At 43.8% G+C, this 22,868-nt stretch overlaps 1 protein-coding gene across 1 annotated transcript; it reads left to right on the forward strand.

Moving 5' to 3' along the window:
* The first annotated feature begins 7,380 nt into the window (after positions 1-7,380).
* LOC133446309 (histamine N-methyltransferase-like) lies at positions 7,381-21,755 on the forward strand. Its single transcript, XM_061724319.1, has 7 exons — positions 7,381-7,430; positions 7,517-7,673; positions 13,445-13,497; positions 15,495-15,602; positions 18,125-18,255; positions 18,651-18,744; positions 21,123-21,755. The coding sequence occupies exons 2-7, from the start codon at positions 7,537-7,539 to the stop codon at positions 21,473-21,475; spliced, it is 876 nt and encodes a 291-aa protein (XP_061580303.1). The 5' UTR covers positions 7,381-7,430; positions 7,517-7,536; the 3' UTR covers positions 21,476-21,755.
* The last annotated feature ends 1,113 nt before the right edge of the window (positions 21,756-22,868 follow it).

Genomic DNA, 22,868 nt, shown 5'->3' on the forward strand with positions numbered 1-22,868 from the left:
ACCAGAAAAATAACTTATTTGACAATTTTCACCTGTTTCAAGTAAATTTTCACTTGAAATAAGTAGAAAAATCTGCCAGTGGGACAAGATTTATCTTCTCATTACAAGCAAAAAAATCTTGTTCCACTGGCAGAATTTCTTCTTATTTCAAGTTAAAATACTTGAAACAGGTGAAAATTGTTGTTTTTCCCAGTGATGAGTCTTGTTTTAAGTGTAATGAGATTTTTTTACTAAAATGAGACATTTTAACTAGAAATAAGACAAATATTCTTGTTAAGATTGTGAGTTTTTGCAGTGATCCATGTTACTTATCCTGTGAAGGACAGAGTCATATTGATAAGTTCAGAAAAGTGTTTTTTATTGTTGTGTTTTGATGTATTTGATGTAAGCCCAGTGGATATTTAAAGCTTACAGAAGGCTGCATTTAACTGCTGCTATGTCATTCCTGCAGTATTTCTGCAGCTGTTTTGGTCACTGCTATTATTTGTAATATATTATATTATTTGTAATCAGCACAAATTATCTGTCCCCATATGATCAAATCCACCATCCCCCTGATTGTTTTTACAACTCGAGTACTGACTATAGCTGATTTTGGATTTTCTGCCAATCAACATTAAAGCTCCGTTGTCCAAGAATAATCGTTTCCTTGCAAATATAATATAAATAAAAACTGAGTAATTGTCTTTTCCTGGAGACTGAACTCATTTTAGATGGCATGAATGTATCTGTGCATTATTTCTGAAAGTTCTGGTGGGTCGTATTTGTGTGGGTGAGAACTGGTACTGGCTTTTATATCTACTTTTCATATAGTTTACTGGCAGAACTGTCTTGAACAGTAACTGTCAGAGGAACATCGTTGGTGTTCAGCATCTGTGTGCTAATGACGCCATCTTGGGGGCGAGCATTACTGGACTGAAAATGATGAACGGTTGTTTCAGTTGTATAAGCATCATAAAAGTGATTTCCTCTCATAAAACCCGGCTGGTAAAGATGCTTCCTGCACAAAGGCTGCTCTCCTTTTTAAATGAGTTAATTGGATCCACAGCGAATTTTATTGGCTGGTTCTTTGTCACAGCGCCAGAGGAGCTTGTCTTTGTTACACACAGCTCAACACCATCTACTTTCCTTTTTTTTTTGTTTTTAAATGTGTTTATTAATTTTTCTTCATAAACAAACATACCAAAGACAGGACCAGTGAAAATAGTAATACCATAAAACAACAAGAAGCTGGGAATAGTCACGCAAGAACCCAAACCAATCGGGCCGGATTCACAAAACATTCTTAAGAAAACAAATCTTCTTAAATGTCATTTTTTTCTTAAGTTCAGTCTTAAGAAGAAAAAAGAGAAGAAATCATATTCTCCAAAAAAGTATTATCTCAACTTTCTTCTTAAGTTTCTTCTTAAGAAAAAACTTAAGAATAAATGGTATTCTTGAAATAAAAGTTAAGTTTTTTTTAATTTTAAGACAACCTTGACCTGTCTTAAAATGTCTTCTGTGTAAGACTCTAATATCACCTTTATCAACACATTAATCTCATCCCCCATAACCTTGAAAAGTTCCTGCATCTCTTTTTCTCCTTCTCCATGTTTAGTGAGTGACTGACGGTTAAGACCAAACTACCTATAAATGTTGTTTGTTGGCGCATGCAATGCAATGACATATTTTAAGAAGTTCTTAAGTAGGAAAAATACGAAATTCGTAAGAAATGACAGTTCTTAAGAAAATATTGAGGAATTGCACTTAAGAACTTTCTTATGAACTTCTTAATTTTAGATCTTAAGACATTCATTCTTAAGATCATATTGGTGAATCCGGCCCCAGTTCTGTGTGAATATAACAGGTACATTATGCAACCTAGAGTGCAACACAGTGGAAGCTACACAAGGGGAAGAAAAACTAAATACAAGTAATTAATACTGTTTTTTATACAAATGCTCTCATCAGTAAAGCAGAAACATTTACATTAATATAGTAAAGAAATGGTTTCCATATTCTTTGGAAGGCATTAGATTTGGAGTACAGAAGACCAGTGAGAAGGTCCAGAGGTGTGTTTTCCATTATTGTCCCGACTCTGACGGCCCTTATCCGGGATTTAGTGCATAAGAATATTTTTCTGGGCACAAAATGTCAGGACATTATATAATTCAATTCAATTCAATTCAATTTTATTTATATTGTGTCTAATACAACAGATGTTGTCTCTAGACGCTTTCCAGAGATCCAGAACATGAACATAAACATAAACATAAACCCCCGAGCAATTATTATATAAACAATGGCAGGTAAAAACTCCCGTAGTGGGAGAAAAGCCTTAAGCCAAACAATGGCAAGAAAAACTCCCCTTTAGGAGGGAAGAAACCTTGAGCAGGACCAGGCTCATAAGGGGGGACCCTCCTGCCGAAGGCCAGACTGGGGGAGTCAGGGACGTCAGCAGCACACAGCATGCAGGCGGGATGACCAGAGGTGGGGGGGGGGGGGCGTCAGCAGCACACAATAGTCATGTGGAAGCAGCAGCGGGATGACCAGAGGAGGGGGGGGGGGGGGGGGGGGGGGGGGGGGGGGGGGGGGGGGGAGGGGGGGGGGGGGGGGTGGGGGGGGGGGGGGCTGCAGGCAGGCAGGTGGAAGCAGCAACGGGATGACCGGGGATGGGGGGGGAGTGGTGGGGGGCGGGAACACAGGCCAGAACGCAGCTCCCGAGGCTCCAGCCTGCAAACATGCACAAAAGAGAAAAAAGGGGGGCCGGCACAAGAAACTACAGGGACGATGGACAAAAATGATAGCTATGAGATATTTATAATAAATAAAAATGGTAATGGAGAAGAGAGGCAGGGAAAGGAGGGGAGAAGAAGGGTGAGAGGCACCGCCCAGCGGATCATGTCGGTGCCCCCCTGCAGCATAAGCCTATAGCAGCATATCTACCGCAAAGCTATATTTGAGACTAACTATTATAGTTTTGTTCTATAGCTGCAACTATGACTACTGACTCTAACACACTAGAGTTTACACTACCTAGAGATTTACCAACACCAGCTAGAGGTTTACTAAACACTAACTATAGGCTTTACTAAACAGAAAGGTTTTAAGTTTAGTTTTAAAGGTGGAGGTGGTGTCAGCCTCCTTAACCCAGATTGGAAGTTGGTTCCAAAGTAATGGTGCCTGATAGCAGAACGCCCGCCCTCCAAATCTACATTTAGATACTCTAGGAACTACGAGTAAACCTGCACCCTGGGAGCAGAGAGCTCTGCCAGGAACATAAGGCACTATCAAATCTTGTAAATACTGCGGAGCTAAGCCGTTTTGGGCTTTATAAGCAAGTAATAAAATTTTAAATTGAATCTGAATCTCCTGCTGATTCCTGTCAGCACTCGTGCTGCTGCATTCTGGATCAGCTGGAGCCTATTCAGCAAATTACTTGGACATCCTGCTAACAACACATTACTGTAATCTAGTCTAGAAGATACAAACGCATGAACTAGTTTTTCTGCATCACTCTGCGAGAGGATTTTCCTAATTTTTGCAATATTACGGAGATGGAAAAACGCTATTTTACAAACCTGATTAACATATGGTTTAAACGACAAATCCTGATCGAAAACAACACCAAACAACAACAAGGTTTCTCACAGTTGCACTGGAAGCCATCGCAACACCATCTAGTCCCTTCCTAAGATGCTCTGGACCAAGAATGATAACCTCTGTTTTATCTGAATTTAGAAGCAAGAAATTTCTGGACATCCAGTCCTTGATGTCCCTAAGACATGCCTGAAGTTTAAGTAACGGTTCTGTTTCATCCGGCTTCATAGACAAATAGAGCTGCATATCATCAGCATAGCAATGAAAGTGTATGCCGTGATTCTGGATTATACTTCCCAACGGCTGCATGTGTAAACTGAACAAGATTGGCCCTAGCACTGAACCCTGCGGAACACCGCCTCCTGGCTTCGGCCTCCGCTCCCCATCCTTCCCCCCCTACACGATTCATACGCACATAGGCGAAGGGCGGGGGGTCCGGGTCGTGGGGGGCATTGTCCCGCGTGGCCCGGCACTCCCCGCCTCACGGTTTTAACAGCAAAATAGACACTGCACATTCAACACTGAAGGCGCAGGCGGTGGGTTGCCTCCCTCCTGCTTCTCACCTCTGTGGGGTTGCCGGTGGCCTGGGTTCCGGGCTCTTCCGTGTCGGCCTCTGGTCTCGCGGGTGGCGGGGTTGCTCCCCCCCCTCCCCCACTATAGATACACTTCAGGTAGAGCTTTGTTTGATTTATTACACACACACACACACACACACACACACACACACACACACACACACACACACACACACACACACACACACACACACACAACACACACACACACACACACCCACATAGCCACTTAGTCACATGCATATACACAAACATACACAGCCACACAAACATATACATACACACACACACACACACACACACGCACACACACACACACACACACACACACACACACACACACACACACACACACGCATGATCATATACATACACACACACACACACATAGACATACACACTGGCTTGTTCACCTGCATGCTGGCTCTCTAGTTTTTGGGGTTAGGTAGCAGTAGCGGTAGCTTAGCTCAGACTGCGATCAGATCTCAAGATTTAGGTCAAATGCTATTGGCCGGGTTTCCCAGATCAGTTAAGTAGTTCTTAACAGCGAAAGACTTCTTTCAAACCTTCTTAAGGAGCCTGTGAAAGAAAATCGCGTTTCCCAGAGTCGCTCTTAGCTTAAGAACCTCTTTCATTAAGAAGGAAATGAGAGATGCTGCTGACCCAGTCTTTACAACCATCTTAGTGAACAAAGACTCACAGATCCAGGCGCGTCAGGCAAATCAATATCACACCAAGCAATGAGATATTAAAACAATGCACCCCGCACAAGTTTTGATCTATTTTATACTTTAGATTTATATTGTTTAGCATTTATTGGTGACAGCAAAGGGGGAAAAAAAAAGAAAAATAAGGAATAACAAGTGTGTTCCTGTATATGCTTTATGCATTACGCACAAATAAAACGATCATCATGAATATCATTTATTTGATGATTTGGCTGCTATACAGCATGCAAATCAACCGCGTCACCGTGCGCGAAGCAGAACTGTTTATGAACGCATTCGTGCGTCAGCACTTCAGTCCTCTGGACGTGCTGTCGGACCGACACCGATCCTTCTGCCCGAGCCCGAGCCCGAGCGCACCTATGTGATGACAGGGAAGCAGCAGCTGATCAACGGGATCCTTTGATGAATCGTTCATTACAGTCTCAAATATAATCAATGGTGTCGGTTTATATTAAAGAGAGTCGGGATGCAGCAGCATCAGAAGAGCAGGAATACGTGCGTGGCGGGGATGATCTCTGCAATCTGAAGCCCTCTATAATTGTAAAAAGAATTTCACTTATCATGGGTTCTTTTTGGAACATAACCCCTGCGAAAAACCAGGGATTGCTGTAATTCCACGTTGCGATTTGCGAAACTCGCCTTCTCTTGGCTCATGGTTTTGAACGCACACACACGCCCACCACGTTTCCTCCCGGTCTCTGCGTGTGGGGAAAAAAAGCCTCACTGTAGCCAGAAATAACGGAGTAACGCACCGTTTGGATGAAAAAGGGTCATTGAATTATATTTATCATCTTAATTTTTCATTATAACGCACAGGCAGCAGGGAATTAGTGCGTTAGGTAGCAGTGCTGCGTGTGAAAATGCGCTGATAGTGATCGGTGATCGATTTGCCTGGCATCGATTGATTTGGTTTCAGAACCGGACAGCTCCTCCAAAGAGCTTCTGAAAGAGCGAAACTAAAGAACGGTGTTAAGAAGTCATCTGGGAAACACCCATATCTTAGGGTTCTCTCTTAGTTCAAACCTTCTTTGAACCTCTCTTAAATCCTTAAGAGAGGTTGGATCTGGGAAACCCGGCCATTGTTGTTTTGGTTGGCTCCGTGCCGGTTTCGTGTTTTGTTTGTGGTTTTTTGTTGCAGATTTCCAGTGCTTGACGTGTGTTTCCGTGTGTTCCTGCTTCCTGGATTGGCAGTGGATGTCGTCACCCCCCCCCAAAAAAAAAAAAAATCACTGGTTTTGTATGTGTATATTTTGTATATTTATGTATGTGTACGCATATGTATGCGTATATATATGTATATATATTAAATATAGTAATAATGCACTTATATATGCTTTTGGTTTCTACCGTCATGGTATCAATCATTAATATGTGTGCAGACAAGGGAAAAAAAAATAAATAAATAAAAAAATAATCATTGTTTTCCACAGAGCACTTTCACCTTTTCAGGAGTCCCTCTCACAAGAAATGTTCAGGTCTGAAATACGTGTTAAAGTAAATGAGTGACAGCCCAGGAGCAGGGGGGGGGGCCCTTGTTTGCGCAAAGTTCATAAATTGCGTAATGAAAGCAGTGTTGCCAGATCTTGTTAAATAAACAAGCATCTCTTTCTATAAAAATCAGGTGACTGCATTTAAAAACAGACAGCAAGTCTAAGTCACTTGATAAATCTTGATAAATGGAATCAACAAAGACATAGTAAGTCAGGCTTAACCGGGACTTACCGTGCTGATCATTAAGTGAATTATTCAGTTAAGATCTGCTTACTTGATCAGATTGATTCATTCAACTTTATTGTCATTACACATGTAAAATACAGGGTAACAAAATGCAGTTTTGCATTTAATCAGAAGTGCAAAATCCGCAAGTGCGGTAGAGAATAAACAGTATTCTGTACTGTTGAATGTACGCTGAGCTTACACATTCAGTAGCTCCTTTAAAGAAGTTATTACAGTGTAAAAATGCCTCCTTGAAAGAACTCACGGAAATAAAACTGGACGAATTGAAATTAAATAACTCCTGCTCCACACAGCCTTTAAAAATGTGCCCACTTGCTCTGAAATCTGTCTCCCTTTCTAACATCAACACCCTTTATTTACATGTTTCATCCACTCGTAAATATTGTTCACACACACATACACACACACACACATATATATATATATATATATATATATATATATATATATATATATATATATATATATAATGACATTAAATGTTACTGAAGATGGCTAATTAATGTAGGCAATATAAGAAAGTGGTGGCGACACCACGGAAAAACTATATATACTTGCGTTGAAGCCTAAGAGTTGAGTTTTAGCATAAAAACTGACTTAACTTTAAGTTGTACATCTTAATCATCTACCAGTGACAGCTAGTATCTGTGAACGACTTTTGAGGGGGGAAAAAAGTCCCAAAAGGCTCATAATACACGGATTTGGCAACAACAGAGGCCCCTTCCCCCAGTGTGAGAGAAGGGGGACCGGCCCTGCATTTCAAGCAGAAGAACCGCTGAGCTTCTCTCTAATTCTCCATATACAAGACAAGGTTGTTGACCCTTAAAAGGACCTCAGTGATTTAAAGCCTTTGCATTATCTTTGTTGCAAATAACGGCTTTATTTTTGGCCTCACAGCGGCGTGACAGGACAGGAGCATGAGCGCAGACGCAAAGCCCACGACCTGTTACGGGGGCAGCTATGTGGACAGGTTTCAGTTGTACTTGGAACAGTCAGGGGAGCACGGAGCCATTCTTCAATATGTTCACCACTCCCTGGCTGAAGAGTTTAAAAGGTAAAAGAGATGTGGATGTCTTTACTGCAGCCAAACTTTTGTGATCAGCAAATTTGCTCACATTTAAATGCACATGAAAATATAATACCATTCATGTAAAACAAAGTCGTTCTCACTGGTGTTGAGTGTAAAATCCGGTTTTCAATTTGCCAAAAAAAGGCTCATGTCACTTTTATGTAGATGGACACCTTAAAGGAGCTTGAGGCTCCTTTTAAGAAATGAGACTCTCTAGCGCCACCCTTCACCACGACGGCCGCTGGGGGTACTGCAGCCAACAGTGAAGCCGGCACGGGAGAACGGGGAGAACGTGCATGCAGCGTCATGTGACGTCACATCCACAGGACAGTGCGGGAAATTCGGGCCCGAATTGCAGCACATTTTGCAGCACACAGCCTGTTCAAGGCAAAGGAGAGATACACTAGAGGGCTCATTCCTTTGGTTTGGAACGCTTCATCTGACATTATTACTAGAAAACTTAAAACGTATAAGAATTTTTTTCATAAATTCTGCCTCAACCGGCCTCAAGCTCCTTCAAAATAAAGTGTTAGCTTATGTGGTAAGTTGGACACCAAGTCTACTTATAGGCTGAATTCCAATCTCCGCCCTAAACCCTCCAGCCCTGAACCCTCACAGACCTTAGTGACGTCAGCTGGAACTGATCAAGTGTGCGAGGGTGTGAGGGCTCCAAATGGTAGAAATAAGAATGGGACAGCACTTAGCAGAAACCGGAAACACGTCAGATCAAAAAATGTTTTTTTTTTTGTTGTTTTTTATAATAAACTTTATTTAACATTTCAATTAAAAAAATTCCTAGTCAGATCAAAATGTTACATACCGGTATTATAAGTTTGGGAATGATCATCCTACGGATGTTTGAAAACAAAGTGGTAGTCTATATAAAGGAGCATAAAATTCAACAAAGAACACAATTTAAATATGCGCACAGTACAATATGTATTTCCTTGTTAATGTAGTGTATTTCTTTCATCCAGTATGCCAGGCTCAATCGCCGAGTAATTTCATTTTTGTAAGAGTGTGTAAATTGATGGTATCCTGAGTTAAATATTCCAGCTGTGTTATGACCAACTAATATTACTTTCCATCTTGAGCATGATGTCATTTCATTTTTGTAAGAGAGCGTATAAATTGATGGTAACCTGAGCTAAATATTACAGTTATATTATTACTATTTACTGCAACGTTTTTGTTCAACTTAAATTTTGTGGTCATAAATAAATGAATAACCAAATTACTGCCTGACTTGTTTGTGTTGGATCTAAAACTATCTTGCTAGTATTTACATGTATGCATTTCTGTTAACATAGGGAATCTTAATTCAAACATTGTACTCAGATTAAAGAAAAGCAAGTCTTGTTTATTCAACACCAGGTTAACTGAGGATTTGTCTAATATAAAATGAAAACAAAAGAAATTGAACCTCAATTTATGAATAAAAAAATGATGAAGAAAACTACATTTTGTCCTCCATCTTCCCAAAAATGTCAATTGACTTAGATAACTGGTCATCCCTCTTCTTTCCCTCTCCTCTTCCTTTTCATCCAGCTCCCTCAGCCTCTTTTCTTTAGTCTTGAAGAAAGTCCAAAACTTCATTTGTCCTTTTTTTGGTTTTCTTCCCTCCGTTTGTTGGTCGCTCCCTGTTTGTAAAGGAAATAATAGGTCCGTTGAAAAATCATCACGGGACAACAGTTTCTGAATTTAAATCACCAGTGGGCTATGTATTTATATTTACAGGTGAACTTCTTTCGTCTCGCAGTCGCAAATGAATTATTTTCATGCGTTTGTATCTTCTAGACTGGATTACTGTAATGTGTTGTTAGCAGGATGTCCAAGTAATTTGCTGAATAGGCTCCAGCTGATCCAAAATGCAGCAGCACGAGTACTGACAGGAATTCGCAGGAGAGACCACGTCTCTCCAGTGTTAGCGTCGCTCCATTGGCTACCTGTAAAATTCAGAATTCAATTTAAAATTTTATTGCTTGCATATAAAGCCCAAAACGGCTTAGCTCCGCAGTATTTACAAGATTTGATAGTACCTTATGTTCCTGGCCGAGCTCTCCGCTCCCAGGGTGCAGGTTTACTCGTAGTTCCTAGAGTATCTAAATGTAGATTTGGAGGGCGGGCGTTCTGCTATCAGGCACCATTACTATGGAACCAACTTCCAATCTGGGTTAAGGAGGCTGACACCACCTCCACCTTTAAAACTAAACTTAAAACCTTTCTGTTTAGTAAAGCTTATAGTTAGTGTTAAGTAAACCTCTAGCTGGTGTTGGTAAATCTCTAGGTAGTGTAAACTTTAGTGTGTTAGAGTCAGTAGTCATTGTCGCAGCTATAGAACAAAACTATAATAGTTAGTCTCAAATATAGCTTCGCGGTAGATATGCTGCTATAGGCTTATGCTGCAGGGGGGCACCGACATGATCCGCTGGGCGGTGCCTCTCACCCTTCTTCTCCTCTCCTTTTCCCTGCCTCTCTTCTCCATTACCATTTTTATTTATTATAAATATCTCATAGCTATCATTTTTGTCCATTGTTCCTGTAGTTTCTTGTGCCGGCCCCCCTTTTTTCTCTTTTGTGTATGTTTGCAGGCCGGAGCCTCAGGAGCTGCGTTCTGGCCTGTGTTCCCGGCCCTCCCCCCCCTCTGGTCATCCCATTGCTTCTTCCACCTGCCTACGTGGATGTCTGCTGTTGCTGCTTCCGCCTGCCTGCACCCCCCCCCCCTCTGGTCATCCCGCTGCTGCTTCCACATGACTGTTGTGTGCTGCTGATGCCCCCCCCCCCCCTCTGGTCATCCCGCTGCTGCTTCCACATGACTGTTGTGTGCTGCTGACGCCCCCCCCCCCCCCCACCTCTGGTCATCCCGCTGCTGCTTCCACCTGCCTGCTGTGTGCTGTCGACGTCCCTGACTCCCCCAGTCTGGCCTTCGGCAGGAGGGTCCCCCCTTATGAGCCTGGTCCTGCTCAAGGTTTCTTCCCTCCTAAAGGGGAGTTTTTCCTTGCCACTGTTTGGCTTAAGGCTTTTCTCCCACTAAGGGAGTTTTTACCTGCCATTGTTTATATAATAATTGCTCGGGGGTTTATGTTTATGTTTATGTTTATGTTTATGTTCATGTTCTGGATCTCTGGAAAGCGTCTAGAGACAACATCTGTTGTATTAGACGCTATATAAATAAAATTGAATTGAATTGAATTGAATTTTCCTCCGCCCCCTGTTTTGTTTACATTCTCCCTGGTAACCTCCTTTTATGTCACAACGCAATGAACTGTGGGTAATTCCCTTTCCAAAAGTCTGCGGAGATGCTGACTTACGGGAAGTGAGCAGTAAGGGCTCTAATATCTGCTGGGAGCCCTCGCGCACTTAACGATTTTAGGAATGGGACAGCCCTAAACCCTTAACGACTTTAGGAATGGGACAGCCCTGAACCCTTACCGACTTTAGGAATGGGACAGCCCTGAACCCTTAACGACTTTAGGAATGGGACAGCCCTGAACCCTTAACGACTTTAGGAATGGGACAGCCCTGAACCCTTAACGACTTTAGGAACGGGACAGCCCTGAACCCTTTACGACTTTAGGAATGGGACAGCCCTGAACCCTTAACGACTTTAGGAATGGGACAGCCCTGAACCCTTAACGACTTTAGGAATGGGACAGCCCTGAACCCTTAACGACTTTAGGAACGGGACAGCCCTGAACCCTTAACGACTTTAGGAATGGGACAGCCCTGAACCCTTATGCAAGTCGTGGGAGCGCGCACGTAAGTGTGTGAGTCTGTGAGGGGGGAGATTGGAATTCAGCCATAGTACGATTGAAAACAAAGATTATAAATATTCTCTCTCTCTCTCTCTCTCTCTCTCTCTCTCTCTCTCTCTCTCTCTCTCTCTCTCTCTCTCTCTCTCTCTCTCTCTCTCACACACACACACACAAGGTTGTGCACAAAACTATAGGCAAGGCTGTTATAATTATTCAAGTGTTTGGTCTTCTTAGATTTCATTGGATTAGCCCAACGTCCTTCAAGAAATTACACCAGTGCTTGCTTTTCGTGTATCGTACCCAATTTGTTTTTTTTTGGGGGGGGGTACAATTATGACAGCCAGCCCCAGCCCAAAGATGTGCATGGGCCCACCAGGCATTGCCCGATATCCCCTATTGCCAGTCCATGCCTGACTGTCTCCACCACTTTTAAAGCAAAACCATCTCCATTGTTAGTTGAGCTTTTTCCTCAACCGCAAGAAGAGGAAGCTCAAATGACAAAACAGAGACCATTTCAGGACTGATCGCGAGAAAAGAGAAGTGTAATAGAGAAAGATGATCGCACCTTCTCGTAGAGATTCTAATGTCTTGGTTACATTCTGGGTTTTGGAATTCTTGATGTTGAATTTTGATTCTCAGATTTGGAGGTTTGATTCGCAATACTTTGAATTAGTGTGTTGAGTGCTTTAGGACAACTGTAGTTTTTTCTCAGCTTCATTTGGTAGAATAAAGCTTTTAAATCCAGAAACGTGTTCTTTTAGGAAATGGTAGTTGTTTGGACCCAGATGTAGGAGAGAGTAGGAGGCAGGAGTTCTCAAAAAGCAGGATTTATTTTAAACTAACAAAAAGCATAGTCAAAGTTCTGGGGGCCGTCCTCGGGGCCGGGCAGACCCGCCAGAGAGTCGTTCTCGGGACTGAGCAGGCTGAGCACAGGGGCGTCCTCGGGACCGAGCACAGGGGCGTCCTCAGGACTGGGGCCTTGGCTTGGGGGGACATAGAACCCTAAGGGCCGGCTTTGGGGGACATAGAGTCATAGGGGCCGGCTTCGGGGGACATAGAATCCTAGGGGCCGGCTTTGGGGGACACCGGGTCTTTGGCACTGGCTGAGGGGGAGACCGGGTCCTCGGCGGGGGCCTAGGTGTTGGCTCTAGTGCGTCCGGGACCACCACGGGAACAGCGACGGGTGCGTCCGGGACCACCTCGGGAACATTGGACGGTGCGTCCAGGACCCACCGGAACAGGCTGGGGCTGGCTCCGCTGTCATTTCCCCTGGGGCTGAAAACGCCTGGGCCCGCCTTGAGCCCGGCGTGTTCCCCAGAAGGGGGACTCCTGCCCCTGCCAACTGGTCTCCGTCCATTTCGCCATCTGCTGGTAGAACTCGCATCGGTTGAAAGTTGAAAGAGACCTGAGCTCAGTGTAGGGCCCTCCCTGGGTTGGCAGAGGGGAGCAATGCCCAGGACTGTTACTTAGGTATGAGCACTGGGTGATGAAATGGGTAAAAAAATCGGGGATAAAAAAATTATTAAAAAAAAAAAAAAAAGAAGACGGTTTTTGTTCGGACCCAGATGTAGGAGAGAGCAGGAGGCAGGGGTTCTCAAAAAGCAGGATTTATTTTAAACTAACAAAAAGTGCTGCTTTGCAGGATACAAAAAAACTTGGAACTAGAATAAAAAACTGCAAACACATGGAAACACAGAGGGAGGAAACAATACGGACCACCCGGGAGCAAGGGAAAGACAACACCAGATATACACAAGGGGTACCGAGACACAGGTGCAGACAATCAGGGCCAATGAGAGACAGGAAGGTCAAACCAATCTTAAACACAAAGACACGGGCTTCAAAATAAGACAGGAAGGGTCAAACCCTGACATGTTCTGGCCAATCTTTTCACACAGCAATGCTTGGTCTCAGACAGATAAGAACGTGTCCATGTATATTTTTTATATCAGTTTACACTTTTAACATTCATTTTTTATGCCATTTTCATCTTTACTACAGAATTGGAGCACTTAAAGGAAGCTTGGATGTTCTTGGAGTTGGAAGCGGTGGAGGTACAGTATGTATTGATATGTGCAAATTTATTATTAAAAAGAACCGACTCAAATTAATTAGGCTGCCACAAAGTTACATTTAGAAAAAACACAATCCAATGGAAGTGCAGTGGTGGGCTTGGGGGTGCACTCATACGCTAACAAAAAGAAACAATAATAATTAAAGCTGCAAGCAGCAATGAACAATGCGCGTGCAATTTTCACCAATAAAGGTCAAGGACTCTAAGTCCGATGACACCACCCATGACTCTTTATGTCATATATATATATTTTTTATTTTTATTTTTTAACCATGTTCAAGCAAAGGATTCATTCATTCATATTAGACCTAAGCGTCAAATAGAATTAGTGGAACTCTACAAAACATCCCCGAGCAGTGTTTATCTCCATGTCCTTGTCAAGTCATGTGAGGTCAATTTCTCCCGCTCCGCTCCCTGGTTCACACATGAGCTAAGGACAATAAAAACAGCTAGGCGTGTCCTGGAGCGATGCTGCAGACACTCGGCTCACTGTCCATAAACTGGCCTACCGTTAGCATCAAAGGGCTTACTCCAACTCTCTTAAAGATGCTCGCTCAAAATTCTATTCCAGGTTAATCAATAAAAATCCTGGCAACTCCAAACAGCTTTTTTCAACCATAAGCCATCTCTTGAAGCCACAACCATCCTCTTCAACTGAGGCTACAGACGAGCAATGCAACAGCTTCATTGACTTTTTCAGATCAAAGATCAACAACATTCGCTCTCTGATGTCCAGCTCCCCATGTCTGCTTCCCTCTGACACCAACACCTTATCTACGAGTCTGACGATTCTACATTATCATTATGATATCACTCATCCTTCTGTGCATATATGCATTGTATACACAATAACATATATATATATATATATATATATATATATATATATATATATATATATATATATATATATATATATATATATATATATACCTAAGTACACACATACATACACATGTACATAATATGCACACACATACACATATATACCGACCATATAGTACACACATACATACTACTACATACTATACTGACCATATAGATTGTTAATGCAGTTCATCATCTTTATAATGTACCTCATAAAAAGGGATTCTTTATACATTTTCTTGAATGTAGTCACACTTGATCATTGTTTTATCTCCACATTGATACTGTTCCATAGTTTTACTACGCATACTGAAATACAGATTGATTTTAAAGTTGTCCGGGCACTTGGAGTTGCATACTTGGAGGGCATGCTTCATTAAGCACGGAGTAGTCTCCTGGTTAATGCCACGGTTCGGTTAGGCACATGAAGTCAAGCTTTGTCCAGAATATGGTCGTATATGAGGAGGGATTTATTAGTGAGGGATTGTGTGTTTAGCAGCTCCATGGTGGTAGGAGACAGAGCTCGGGTTGAATATCCCTGAAAGCTCCGTGATACACTGCAATCCACTCCGTGTCTTCCGTTGTGCCTAGTATTGGGTAGTCTCACGATGTTTTTCCTGACGATGACTCCGAGACTTGTTTTATTTCCTGATTCCACGTTGAAGCCGCTGCGCGAGCCTCTATGGATGTAGCGAGGTCTGTTTTTCAAAATCCCACACTCTTGAAAGTGGGCTGTAAACCCTTTGTCAGATGGAGCCATGAAGCTGCGCCAATGCCGTAGCTGCGGGGCGGTGTATGAGATTTCCAGCACCGATGTAAAAAACAGAACGCAAAACAAGACGCGTCGTCTGGCAATAGTCATTACAGAGCAGGAGAGCAGGTCGGCTCTATCAATACAAAGTCCGCCAAGTGAAGTAGCTTTAAAAAGTCACATAAATCACAAAACAGAGCTTCCAAAACAAAGCTTCCTTCTGCAGACAGAGATCAGGATGTACTGTACTTGTAAAACTGGTCAGTAACTCCAGTTTGAAATTTGTAGAGTTCACATGTTGATATTTTTTATAAACGTAATATAACATTAAAAGCATTAAAGTTCACAGTTTTCTCCAGGTGAGTTGGACGTCCAGATGCTTTCCCTCTGGCAGTCGACGTTCCCTGGTGGTCCCATCGCTACAGACATCGTGGAGGGTAGCTCAGAGCTCACAAACAACTTTAAAGGTATTAATGTTGTATCACACATTCATTTAATTTGTAATAGGAAGATTTTTTTAACACTGCTGAACTTATATCTTAATTTACAATCAGCTTGAATGATATTGCATTTTTATTTATATACACAACCTGGAGAGTCAATAAAAAACATGAACAACTAAACAAGGGACATGTGAAACTTGATGTACCTGTTCATATTTCTGTGACTTTAAAGAGGTGAGAAAATAATGTGGCCCATGTGGACACTTCCCATCAACGGTCGGGGTGGCCCCGTCTCTCCGGGCAGGCTGGCCTTTCGCTGGGTGGGGGTCGTTAGCCTGGGGGGTGTGGACCTCCTGGTCGCATGATCTCAGGGACCTGAAATGGTTGCTGCTTATGTCTCTGCCTTTTCTCGTGTCTGTTTGTTTTTTCTCTTACAGATCTCCAAGGCTTGTGTGCTGTTTCCATGTGTTTTTCGCGTTTTAGACTAGCAGTGGATGCCCCCACGCCCCCTTTACATTTAATAAAGCCTGTCCCTGCTCAAGGTTTCTTCCCTCCTAAAGGGGAGTTTTTCTTGCCACTGTTTGGCTTAAGGCTTTTCTCCCTATAGGGGAGTTTTTACTTGCCATTGTTTATGTAATAATTGCTCGGGGTTTATGTTCTGGGTCTCTGGAAAGCGTCTATAGACAACATCTGTTGTATTAGACGCTATACAAATTAAAAATTAAATTGAATAAAAAAAATTAAAAAAAAGAAGTTGTTTTTTGCCTTTTCACCACTCAACACAGACTGTCATGATCACAAGAGCAAGGTTGCAAATACATGAGTTTTACGCACGCGCATGAAACCTTTATGCGCGCGCGTAAAACCTTTAAGTGAGCATGTAAAGTTCTTTACGTGAGCACGTAAAACGTTTATGCACTCACTAAAAAGTTTCACGCACTCTCGCAAAACTTATAAGTGAGCGCCTAAAAGTTGTTCTACAGTACGTGAGTGTGTAAAAACAAGTACATGGGAGTTTTGCTGGAACAGGAGTCCATTCAGTTGCTCCCTGCTCTGTTTATGAATGGAAATTACATTACAGGATTTAGCTGAGCTATATTTTAACCTGGGACTTCATTATAAGGACATAACCACTTTGCTTGCAAGTAAACAACATTACGTGCTCACTTAAAGGTTTTACGCGCGTGCGTAAAGGTTTCACACGCGCGCGTAAAACTCCTTATATACAAAAAAAATCGGTGTCCCTTTAGGGGCTCCGTACTAACGACCTGACGTGCATGTTTTTTAACTGGAGGAAGAAGCTGGAGTTTGGATTGTTCTTGATCGTAACTCTTCTTCTGGCTCTCGGTGATGGCGGACGCTTTTCTGCTCCCTCTCCCTCCCTATCTGCCCTGCTGCTGATCTTTATCCTGTCTTGTCTTCAGAGCCTCTCTTTTTCACTCCCCCGTAATTCTACAATCATGGAATTGATTAACTGGTCTCTCAGCACAATTGACCAAATTTTTGCGACGAGAAGTCAGGGGACAAGGGAGCCCTCCTGCCCTGATGGGACTTTTTTTGCCGGATACACAATGGACTCTTATAAACATTGGAGACCGTTGTGTCTGGCGATTCTGTCTGTCGAGGACGTTGAAGATGCCTTCATAATTGGATTTATGATAGCAGGATTTCTTCTAATTGGAGTGGGGGGATTCCTGGTATATTGACAAACGTGTAAGTCGTCGACAGCTGCTTTGGCCCTTTCCCAAGCTGCCGGACGTGGCTGAAGGGATAAGCTCTGCGACTAACACTGAGACTTTAACGTTGGGAGAGCAAAACCGCAAGCTGGATGCGACTCTTGAACAGAATCGCAGGCTAGCGGCGGTCTCTGAGCTCATTGGCAAGATGGATAAGACCTTGGAGAATTTGGAAGCTCGGCTTGGCGGGAATTGATCACAAATTCGTCTGTTTGGAGTCGCCATTGCGGAACCAGAGACTTTAAGCAGACGGAAAATTACTGAGTCTGCCTGTCTTTTCAATACAATTGTTGATTCTATAATCTGACCTTGACGGGGCAGCTTGGCCGGTTGCTCCAGTCACAATCTCCCTGGTGGAATGAAAAACAAGGGACTCTGCCCCCACTAGCCCTCCCCTGTCCCAGGAACATCTGTGGACCTGTTTTCAGAACTGTACCGAGCTGTTTGATAACATCAAGGACAATGACAATTGTCCTTGGTCAAGGACAATTGTTGCTTTATGTGCCGAGGTGTTTTTTGCACCTTGACACTGCGTATTATACTCAGTGTGAAGATGTGTCCCCCCCCACCCCCCCCATCCCAGTGTTACCCTTGGTAAAATAGGCGCATAAAACCATTGTGTCGCCGCTGGTGTATCCGAAGTCAAAAACATGTTTTTCTAAACTGCCAATAATAAACCTGATTCTGATTCTGATTCTGATACCTACAAAACAGAATATTTACTGAATATTAAGTGCTTTGTTGTGTTGTATTTACATTATGATATGTGTTAGTGTCACTGATTTGACCTTTGTTTTTCCTTCCTCAAAGCTTTGGTAGCAAAGACCTCCAGCCTTGACAATATTGAATTTTCTTGGCATATCATGTCCAGTGAAGAATATGAGAAGCAAGTGAAAGCAAAGAGAGACATCAAGAAGTTTGACTTCATCCACATGATTCAGGTATTTGTGTAGCAGGTCAGGATTTTAGGTTTCCTCCTTTCTTTCCTTTTGTTTTAATGTCACTTATGTCAAATTTGTTCTAGCTGCCTTAGATATTACTGAACAGCGGTGACTCTGTGTAAAGTGTAGCTTAATCATTAATATAGCACTTTTTGTTTTCCTTTTGGTAAGAAAAATGTGACTTCACCTGTAGCCAACGAGCCAACAAAAATGTGTCCATGCCGTGTCCTTCATTGCTGGTACACCGTGTGGACCGATGGAAGCGTTGAATAATAATCATGCAGTGTTTGTGGCAAACATCCTTTAAACAAAAACGAAGTGTTATTTGCATGTGTAGCATTCATGCTTCAGAAAGTCTTCAAATGAAACATTTCCCTCAATGTTTTTATCCACAGATGATTTACTACGTGAACAACCTTGGTCAAACGATCAAGTTTCACCAGAGTCTTCTGAAGAGAAACGGCAGGCTTATGATCATCGTTGAAGCCGGTAAGAAGGCTTCAGTTAGTTTGCTTCCCACACAAGAAATTGAAATAGTTTGTTTCTACGTGTAACTTCAGTTCTTTAATAACATCGGACCACAAAGCAGATATCAACGCTGACTCACAGAAAGTTGCACCTAGTACACCTGACATAGTCTCACTGAAGAGTGAAATCCTGTCTTAAAAGCTCACTGGTCACGGTTACATGATGTTTTTTAATTCGGAATTAATTTTTTCTGAATTAAATAAATCAGAATTAAACTATTTTCCTTTGAGTTTACATGGAAATAGTAATTCCGAATTGAGGTTTACATGGAAAACACGTTAGATCGGCTTTATCCAATTCCTCTACAGGTCTGGGGGTTGGGAAGGTTCTGATTGGATAGGGGGGCGGACCGGAAATTACTGTACGTCTACCTGTTTCCATCTGTTCTTTTAATTATTTCCAGGTCCTCCAAGCTATTTATTAAATAAATGGTCTCTGCTCTTGACCAGCGTTTACTGCGTGCTTTCGGATTTAAAATCAGAATTAAGTTTAATTCGGAATGGCCATTTTCATTCGGAATTACCGTATTTTCGCGACCATTCGGCGCACCGTGTGGAAAGGCGCACCCTCATTTTTGTGTGTCATTTTTAGATTTAAAACATACATATGGCGCACCGACCCAAAAGGCGCAGTCTACAGAGCAGAGCTGCACACACGCGTGCCGCAAAACACGCCGGCCGGAAAACACACACACCCGCTGCAGAACGCACACACATGCAGAACGCACACACAAGCACACAAGCGCTTATTTAAAAAATAGAGCGGGAGCAAAACCTCTGTTTCTGCATTAAAGAGCTCCGCTAATTCAGCTGCGCCAGTCCGAATTTCCTCGGTGTCAGTCACTTTCTGCACAACAGTAAATAAACTTTTCATACCCCGTTGTGCGGATCCTCCACCGCGCAGAGCCCGTCTCTCCCCAGCGGGGTGGAGCAGCGCGCGTCACAGCGGCTTTAACCGGGAATGTGACCTGTTCGGACCGGCTGGGACCGAAGCCATCCACCTGTATGGGAGCAGGGGCTCCCGGGGAAAGACCAGCGGCATTTCGGCCGGATCTGCCCCGGGGATGGTGCGCCCTGGCCCGGCAAACCCGCGGCGGGAGCCTGGCGGCTCCTGAGCGCATCCTCTGCATCTTGGTTACCGGAGATCAAACCGACAGATTTGCCTGAAAATCTCGCAGGTTGAAGTTGATCCGACCTGGGACAGACCCCTGAAATCCCTGCTCCTAAAGCGGGTGGGAACCAGGAGAATTTGATCTGATCCAGCTTCGGGAACCTGGAAGTCGGGTTGCAGCAGCGCGCGTCACAGCGGCTTTAACCGGGAATGTGACCTGTTCGGACCGGCCGACACCGAAGCCATCCACCTGTATGGGAGCAGGGGCTCCCGGGGAAAGACCAGCGGCATTTCGGCCGGATCTGCCCCGGGGATGGTGCGCCCTGGCCCGGCAAACCCGCGGCGGGAGCCTGGCGGCTCCTGAGCGCATCCTCCGCATCTTGGTTACTGGAGATCAAACCGACAGATTTGCCTGAAAATCTCGCAGGTTGAAGTTGATCCGACCTGGGACAGACCCCTGAAATCTCTGCTCGCAAAGCGGCCGGGAACCAGGTCATCGGACCCCGCTTGGGGAACCAGGAAGTCGGCTGCAGCAGCGCCGATCACCGCGCTGCTCCAGCCGCTGCTTTAACCGGGGAACGTGGACGGTTCCGACCAGCCGGGACCGGAGGAGCCCGCCTGCACTGTTGTAGGGGCTCCCGGGGAAAGAGCACTGGAATTTCAGCCGGATCTGCCCCGGGGAACCGGCGATCGGACCCGCAAACCCACGGCAGGTGCTTCCTCGGTTCCCGACATGCAAAACACACGCGCGCTGCAGAACAAGTGTGCTTATTTAAATAGAGCGGAAGCAAAACTTAGTTTGATTGTATTTTATTTCACTTTACACATCAAGCAAATCCTTAAACGTTTTCATCATCTGTTTCGCATTAATCAGCTCAGTGGAGTCTCATTCACGTCGCAACTCACCGGGGCTTCCCCCGTCCCCTTCTCTTTTTACCATTCACATGGTGGCCGGCCTTACATTACCGTAATTCAGGTAATAGACACGGCGCACCGTTTCTTAAGGCGCCCGGCACATTTAAAAAAAAAAAAAAAAAAAAAAAAAAAAAAGTTGCGCCTTATGGTCGCGAAAATACGGTAGGTGTTTACATGACTGTTAGCGCTGGAAGAATGATGTCCTCATGGGGTTTTGAGTTGTAAATAGATCCAGTAGTATGGAGAAGTGTTTAGGACTGTTATTTGTTGAAAGGACCTAAAATAACTTGTCATTTTTAATCCCACATTTCCAGCCGACAGTGGCTGGGACATCCTGTGGAAGACTTACCACGAGGAGCTGTGTGTCGGCGGCATCACAGAATACCGCGCATCCAGAGAGGTCGTCGCCTGCCTGGAGAGCCAGGGTCTTAAATACGAGGAGCATTCACTTCCCCACAGTTTTGACATCACCGAGTGCTTTAATCCTAGCAGCGTGACTGGAGATTGTCTGCTGAGTTTCATGACAGGAAAAGAGCACTTCTCTGAATCCTTCAGCCCAGAGATTAGAGCCGGCATGTTAGACCTGCTCAGGAGCAAGTGCAGCACTGAAAGAGATGGGAGGGTTTTCTTCAACAGTGATCTGAAATGCATTCTTGTTCATGATTAAGTTTATCTTGATGTTTGTAACAGACTTTCTATACAGGACTGTCTCAGAAAATCAGAATATTGTGATTTTCTGTAATGCAATTACAAAAACAAAAATGTCATACATTCTGGATTCTTTACAAATCAACTGAAATATTGCAAGCCTTTTATTATTTAATATTGCTTATTCTAATTTTCTGAGACAGTTCTGTAGTGTTCTGATTTCCCAAATGAAGAAATTGATACCTTAAAAACAACTTTAGCATGTCACATTTTGTTTCCATTCCATAATCAGGTAGCAAGCATAAATAAATATCTTCAACTACCTTTATCTTAACATTTGTCTCTATTATGTTATCATTGTCTCACATTGTTTTGGCTGAATTTTTTTCTGCTATTCTTAACATCGTAGTTTTAGTTAATTGAGGCTTTTGCAGGCATTTATTTCTTTAGCGCTGTCTTGAGGTCCCGTCAAAACATTTCAGTCGGGCATAGCTTTGCACTTTGACTGAACCATTGCATCATCTTCAATCGTTTCTTTCACAGTCATTCTGCTAAATAGCTCCTGTGCTTGGGATGACATTGTGCATCATTTATTATAAGTCACATCACATTTGAGACTTCAGAATAAACTGCTATAAGGAGGAGTTCATGATCAAAGCAATGACTGCCAAAGCCCAGGCCCAGGTCCTGCAGGAGGCCCAGGTCCTGCAGGAGGCCCACGTCCTGCAGGAGGCCCGGGTCCTGCAGGAGGCCCGGGTCCTGCAGGAGGACCGGGTCCTGCAGGAGGCCCAGGTCCTGTAGGAGGCCCAGGTCCTGCAGGAGGCCCAGGTCCTGTAGGAGGCCCAGGTCCTGTAGGAGGCCCAGGTCCTGCAGGAGGCCCAGGTCCTGCAGGAGGCCCAGGTCCTGTAGGAGGCCCAGGTCCTGCAGGAGGCCCTGGTCCTGCAGGAGGCCCAGGTCCTGCAGGAGGCCCAGGTCCTGTAGGAGGCCCAGGTCCTGCAGGAGGTCCAGGTTCTGCAGCTGCACGGCACGCCCACATCATGACCCTTCCAGCGTGCTTCAGAGGCGGTAGGATGTTTTTCCTGGCGTGTTGCATTTAGGGTTAACTCACTGTCCTATCGTAAACTACCACCAAATATCTCCACTTTGATGTTGAATTCTCAAATGACAGGATTCCAGTCTTCTGCCTCCTCGTCCTTTTTCTCACTACTTTTCCAAACAGGCCAAACTTGTGATGAAGGTTTTCATGTAGCATGCTCGATCAAGTCTGTTAAGGATATTTTAGCTTTGGAATATTTTGAATATATTTATCTCTTGACAACTGTTTTGAGAGTTAACGATAAACCTTTTTCCGGCGGCGGCCGAGGGGGCCCGCGGGCGGGGCCCCCACGGTGCGGGAAGAAGCAGCCAGGGAT

Source organism: Cololabis saira, chromosome 6 (genome assembly GCF_033807715.1).
Source record: "Cololabis saira isolate AMF1-May2022 chromosome 6, fColSai1.1, whole genome shotgun sequence".
In the NCBI taxonomy this organism is placed as follows: Eukaryota; Metazoa; Chordata; class Actinopteri; order Beloniformes; family Belonidae; genus Cololabis; species Cololabis saira.

What these genes read in the sequence shown, in the direction of transcription:
- LOC133446309 (XM_061724319.1), top strand. Translation starts at nt 7,537, where the DNA reads ATGAGCGCAGACGCAAAGCCCACGACCTGTTACGGGGGCAGCTATGTG. An exon ending in CTGGCTGAAGAGTTTAAAAG is followed by an intron (nt 7,674 to 13,444) that starts GTAAAAGAGATG and finishes TCTTTACTACAG; the next exon opens with AATTGGAGCACTTAAAGGAA. An exon ending in ACTTCATCCACATGATTCAG is followed by an intron (nt 18,256 to 18,650) that starts GTATTTGTGTAG and finishes TTTTATCCACAG; the next exon opens with ATGATTTACTACGTGAACAA.